General features: G+C 37.7%; 1 protein-coding gene across 1 annotated transcript; it reads right to left on the bottom strand.

The window, feature by feature from the left end:
• Positions 1-3,490: 3,490 nt before the first annotated feature.
• On the bottom strand, positions 3,491-6,305 carry LOC109998266 (troponin I, slow skeletal muscle). Its single transcript, XM_020653052.3, has 7 exons — positions 6,084-6,305; positions 5,364-5,405; positions 4,895-4,936; positions 4,545-4,676; positions 4,347-4,436; positions 3,978-4,160; positions 3,491-3,878 (listed from the first exon to the last, which is right to left on the bottom strand). Exons 1-7 carry the CDS (start codon positions 6,288-6,290, stop codon positions 3,777-3,779), a joined length of 798 nt encoding a protein of 265 aa, XP_020508708.2. The 5' UTR covers positions 6,291-6,305; the 3' UTR covers positions 3,491-3,776.
• Positions 6,306-6,644: the final 339 nt, after the last annotated feature.

Below are 6,644 nucleotides of genomic sequence, written 5' to 3'. Positions count from 1 at the left end.
CCCCGAGTTATACATAACTTTTATCATTCATGAAATCAAAAGAGATTAGGTTTTAAAAAAGTAATCCTCCATACAGCGTGTGCCTATAAAAACCTATGCAGAAGAAAACGTGTATTTTGGCTGTAAACATGGGATTATTAACTTGGAGTGTGTATGTGACTTCCAGGACTGCACTTTTTAGCACTTTTTCAAAACTGGAGGTCAACGCTTGGTTGCACATCTTACATTGTCAGGGAGTTCTTTGTCTGCATTTATTTGCCCCCAAATCGTCGACTATTTGGCTGTTTTTGTTTAGTTTCTATTAAAGTGACTTTAATTTAAACTACTCTGCCTGAGGTTCTGCATTTGGATCCTCTCTTGTTGCCAAGTACATGAACTGCGACAGGCACTGATAATGAGGAGAGACATTTGAAAGGGAAATCTACAATAAATGTTGTAAATTGCAGGTTTTGTTTCACATAACAGTTGAGAAACACCTGAAGCAACATTATGATTTATTATTTTAAACACTGGAAAAGAAATGGCACATTGAAAAAAAAAAAACATTTGTACTCTGTCTTTGTGGTTTTGGTTCTGTTTAACACTTAACTTACCTGTAGACAAATTATGGATAACACTCATTTTGCTGAAGACATTTCATCAACACGTGATTGCTTTCAAACACATGCTGTGGGTCATATGGAGGCCAGTTTAATCACTATCTCCCCCCCCCATTACTGTCAAATATTTTCCAATAATGTCTCCACAGTACCCTCCGGTCATTAATACCCTGCTCATGCTGCATGTTGATGATTAATGGTATCAATCATTCTTCCTCATCAGACCACACACATACACACACACACACACATAATACAATCTGCCTCTGTGTTTTATTCGCAGCCTAACTATCATTTTTCTATTCCTTTGTGTTATTACTTCAGTGAAATGAACTAACCCTTCTCAGAGCCACAGCTGTCATTATTTCATGTCAGGCTCCACAGTACCTCTTCTTGTTTATCACAACACTTATCATAAAATGAATCATTATGTCCTCTAAGACTGAAGAGTCTTCTTTTAAACAAACAGATTGTATTCATAAAACATACATTTTTCCAACTGTTTCTTTTTTTTAAGATAAAGTTTAATACGGTCTATCCCCCTCTCCAAACGTCTATTGAAAATAAACTCAATTCTGCATGTGTTCATTTATAAGATGAACAAAAGTTATCCTTTATTTTTCATTTTGAGAGTACTGGATTGAAGAAATATTTCCCTTACTTCGGACGCCTGAATTTTGGGACATCATTTATTAGAAAGACATAAAATTTCCCAAGTTATAAGATTAAAATACATCTGTAGATTTGACTTTCCAATACATGATTGCATCCACTTTTTGGTTAACTTTTGGTTATTTAATGCAGAAGTACTGTGGTCCTCTGATTGTTGACTGCCACCCAGTGGCACTGACACTAAAGCACAGTTAGAGCCCACACGCAGCAGTCACCGTGTTGGTGTGAGTTTTGACACATCCGCTCACATTTTAATGTGTCTCTCACCTCGTCAAGGTCCAAAGAAGATTCCAGCGTCATGACCTTTTTTGTCATGTTAACAGTCACTATGTGGTGTTGACATGAGTGAATTTAGCACATCTGGAGCATTCGTTCTATGTGAAGGTCATTCATCAGGGGGTATTTATAGATACAGGGTGTTGAGACCTGGGTTGCTCTTTATTATAAGAGAGCATGGGCAGGCAAGAGCATGAGTAAACACATACCCCCCCCACACACACACACACACACAGGTTTATGCAAACTAAGAAGGGTGTGACAGTGACACTTTCATCTGTTAAACTTTGCATTCCTCAGGGCCAGCTGACATTTGTTGTTACTAAAAAGTACTGATTTGGATTAAATAATTTGGTTCCAAATGTTGGTTCCAGAGAGTGCATGGTACACACAGAAAAAGAGTCGAAGTCCTTGTTTTAAACAAGTCTTCAGTCTTGTCTTAATTTAGCTTTAGAAGAGCTTCAGCTAATGTTAGCACACTTTTTTTTCCCCCAGCACTGAATGTTGAATATTCACAAAAAACCTGAACTAGTTCACTTCCATCTTCAAGTAATTATTTGGCTAATTGGAGAAGTTGTTGTGTGAGTTGATGCTAGCTTAATAGCCGAAGCTGAACACTTCAAACTGCACCTAAGCTGGTGAACCCCCCATGTACCACTAAATATGAAAAAAGGCATCGACAACTTTACCAACATTTTCAATTAATAGATTAGTAAAGTGGATACGTTTTTGTTGGAGATGATAAGGCTTTTTGTAATTGGTGGCCATATATTAGCTTATCCTTTTCACTTGTTAGGCCATGTGGGTTAGCATATTAAATACCGGTGCCTCTGTATAAGACCAGTATTAAGTTATGTAACTTTTGTTTTTTAAATTTTGTTTGGTATGTAAAATAATCTAAACAATGTCGAAATTGAGAAGATTAAAGATTTTTTTCAACAGAAATAACATTTGTCATTACAGAGAGGGTAAAGTACCATAATAAAAGGTACCATTGAATACGGGTATAAATGATGGGTTTTTGTTTCCACTGTTAATGGTACCCAACCCAACTTTAGAAATGATTATCCTGCACACTGCACGTGTTTATACATATGCATTATTTACATTCTTGAGAGATTTGTATCAGCTGTCTAAACACACCTTTCCATAAACAGCCAATAAAAGCATACAATGCATCAACTGACCTGTACTTCCAGGGATCCTGAAGCTATTGTTAGTGTAACTCTCATACTTGAAATAACAAAGGCTTTGGCGACAGCAGCCAGTCAACCCACTGACACACAGGAGAGGAACATGCATGTGTGCTATAACAATGGCTGCAGGTTATGCTGTCCATCTCAAGTTTTGCTTTTAAAGGATTGGAGTTACCGAGGACGAAGTCATGGCTAAAAATACTCGGCCCAGGTGTTCTGAGGGTCTAAGATTCACCATCTGCTGGAAAGTCTCCTGTGGTTTATTTCTATTTTCACACTGAATACAACTCATGGAAAAAAACTTACTTTTAATCAAAGCGATACAGCTTTTATCCCCCATTATTTTAAAATACCACCAATGCAATTTTGACGATAAACCTGGCCTTTGCAATCGTCTAATTCAAGGCCAATTTTCTTTCAAACCTTTACTTGGGTTTTTCCAAATGTCTGAAACATTTCCAAATGTCTGAAACTTTATCTTTTTCTTCAAGAAAGAAACAGTCATTATCATTACATTTTCTCCTCAGTTCAAGAGATAATACAAGATAAGATGTTTTTTCAACTTTTATAATGGATACATCCAAGATCTATTTAAACATTATGAGTTTGATTACACCTGTTGTTCCCCCTCCCATCTTCCTTTTTTAAATCCATCATGAGTTAAGCTGCTTTCCAGCCTCTTACATGCCGCACATAAACCAACGGCTGCCAGTACAATGAAACATGATAAAGTCAAATACAAATATGGAACATCAAAGACTGAGTGTTTATTCATATCCACTTTAATTGTCTAAAGATGTCATAAGAAAACACGTTGGTAATAAAAAAACAAAACAATGGGTTTCTACTCAAACTAAACTTTTCTGTAAGTGTTCTGAGTCATTGCACTGTCTATGGAGGCGCTGCTGAAAAGCCTTTATCTTAATTCCTACAGGTTCTGAGTCATTAAGCATTCTGGTACTCCATTCTTTTCTAGACACCTTTTTTCCCCAGCTCAGCTAAAGTGTTCTAGCGTCATCATTTTTTGCGAGTCTCACTGTGCTCCACCCGCTGTATCGAACATCTTCTTGCGACCCTCCATGCCTGACATCGCTTCCACATTTTTACGCCAGTCACCCACTTCAGTAGTGAGCACCTTGAGTTGAGCAAATAAGAATAGAAAAATTAAAACATCACAAAGGCTTTGGAACACCTCAGGGGAGTAGGGAGACCGACAGATGAAATATTTTGATACCTTGTCCTGTTTGACGTCCTCCTTCTTCACAGACTTGAGGTTGGCTCGGAGATCCATGGAGCCCTTGTGTTTGGAGCCCAGGAGAGCCCTCATCATCTCGTCTGCAGACACCCTCACCTTCCTCAGTGCCGGCTTTTTGAACTTTCCTCCAAGGTCCTGTACTTTCAGCTTTAGCTCGTGAATCTAGAAGATACAAAGCAAACTGCAAAATTCAGTTTGTGCTTATGCTTGTTGGTAACTTAATAATCTCCAAGTTTTTTTTAAATTTTTATCTCTGGCTTTAAGCCAAATAAGGGAACTTGGATTAATTTGAGAATATTGACTTAACCATGCAAGAAAACCAGTACAGGAGAGTGTTCAGAAACTTACATCTTTGTTGTGTTTGTTGACTTTGGACTCACAGTCGTACCTCTCCTCATCCACAACATCAATCTTTGTATGAAGCTGTTTACATAGACTCTGAAGAAGGAGAAATGTGGTGTTTATCCATACAACTCTATAATCTTGTACATTTTTTGGCTGTGGGAAAAAAAAAAAGTCTGCTCTTAAGTGTTTTGTGACTCCTACTTGTAGCTCTTCGAGTGGTAATCCAGACAGCTGCAAAGGGGGCAACTTGTCTCCAAGATAGCGCACTTTCTCCTCCTCCCTCTCCTGCCGCTCCCTCTCCAAATCCTCACAAGCTCTCGTAAGGAGAAGCATCTGATTGCACAAAACAGATCACCACTTCAGTCAGAGGTGCAAGTGCTCGACAGAATCAAAGCTTTGTACATAAAATGTACATCATCATAGAGCTCAAAGATTTCTTGTTTTTCTTTTTTTTCTTAATGTGGGTTAAGAGGTGGGATAAATACATGAATAAATGTTTCCCCCGCCTTCTTAATACATTTGGAACATCTCAGGCTGTATTAACCACTCACCTTGAGGGACAGCTTGCGTGAAGCCGAAATCTTCGACTTCGGCTGCAAAAAAATAATGGTTGTTAATATTATGTCACAATGAAAAAGACGATCACATTTTAATGATTATTTATTTATTTTATGATGGGGGCTATTCAGGGTTGTATAGGCGCATTAACACAAAGGATGGACACAATGTTCATCCTCAGAAAATATAGTTGCATCAGTTATGTCTTTTAAAGGCAATCACTCCATATACAGTCAGATATGTATGGAGGGGTCTGTGAGTGTCACAGAGTCAACAATCACTGCGAGCCACATGTAAAAAGATAATGCTTTATTATTAGGATGGAGTCAAGGGGAAAGCTCTCGGTGCTTCTGATAACTCCGACAGATAACCACTGCCAGATCTTTGCCAGTGTGTGCATAGGGACAATGTGTCCCCTCTCCATGCATGCAGGATTAACACTGTAGAAAGTAGCTCGCTCACCTTAACCCCTTTGGGATTCATCTCTGCAGGTCTGTCGGGCTCCTGAAATCCCCAACAAATAAAGATGAGTGAGATGATGCTAAAAGTTCATTAGGCTTATATGAGAACATTAAAAGTGGATGATTGTGTTTATTGAAAACAGTTTTTTTTAATCATAAAGAGAAGTTAATCACACAAATACGGACCATTACATTCAGGGATTGAGGATTAACATGGCATTTCTTACATCACTTCAATTATCAACACACAAGAGAAACATTATTAGTACAGTTTAGGATTTATATGTCACTAATGAATCACAGTGTAATCTGTCTCAACATCCTTTGACAAGAGGATTAAAGCGAGGGCTTGACAAGGACAAATCCATTCCCTATACTCCGAATTATTTCATGTTGTTTTGCAGAGTGACACTGCAATTCAGCTCTCTAGCTGACAAATCAAGTAGAACACTGACAGCAGAAGATCTCATGCTAAAAAAAAAAATGTTAACCTTTTAAACAATTGAAAGCTGTCCTGTTGTGTAGAATAACAGTTGTTCAGAATTATTTGTAATAGAATGAAGAGTCACATTTAAATAGATTTAAATACTCCCTCACATTTAAATATGTAAAAAAAAAAAAAAAAAGCAAAATAGATTTAAACAAAACCAAATCATACATTGGAAACGTACTTAAAAAGCTGAAGTATTTTAAAATCACTATGTAACATTGGCAGTTTTACCTGAGAGTGGTTGTCTGTAGTGGTGCAGAGAGTCAAACAGTGTCCGCTGAAGACAATAGGCAGCTTTTTATGAGAGCTGTGTAGTGCATGGACCGCAGATATAACGTCTGGTCCCAAGAATGTGTTGGCATGGGACCAGACTTGAGATATCACCACGGCTGACACTGAGACAACTCCAGAGGAGTGTAATAATAAATCAAGGGGCATTACCTTAATGGAATTGTCCTGATATCGCCTTTTGTTGCTTGAAACAGACTTAGATATAAACAAAATTATAAATTGGTAAACAAAAATAAAAAAATAAAAAATAAATGTCATAGAAATATTCATTGTATGCCAAAGGGTGGAGCTAGTTGAGTTAAAGGACTGATACAGGGGTAGACAGCTAGCCCAGCCTACCAGGACCTTTTCTAAACCCCAAAAAAAGACATGATTATCTGTTTGTTTTATCCATCCAAAAAACTTTTAAAACATCAAAATTTGTAATTTTACAGGTTACAAGCGGTACTCCTTAGCCAGGACCAGATAGTAGGCGGCTAGCCACATATCCAGGAAGTTAGC

The sequence above is a fragment of the Labrus bergylta genome, chromosome 23, assembly GCF_963930695.1.
Source record: "Labrus bergylta chromosome 23, fLabBer1.1, whole genome shotgun sequence".
Lineage (NCBI taxonomy): Eukaryota > Metazoa > Chordata > Actinopteri > Labriformes > Labridae > Labrus > Labrus bergylta.
This window is presented reverse-complemented; position numbering and strand designations above follow the sequence as displayed.

Bases quoted from the DNA above. Each gene is read 5' to 3' on its own strand.
- LOC109998266 (XM_020653052.3), bottom strand. From the start codon at position 6,290: ATGCCCCTTGATTTATTATTACACTCCTCTGGAGTTGTCTCAGTGTCA. The intron at 4,937-5,363 runs GTGAGCGAGCTA...ATTTTTTTGCAG, and splicing joins TGAATCCCAAAGGGGTTAAG to CCGAAGTCGAAGATTTCGGC. The intron at 4,161-4,346 runs GTAAGTTTCTGA...TGTATCTTCTAG, and splicing joins TCAACAAACACAACAAAGAT to ATTCACGAGCTAAAGCTGAA.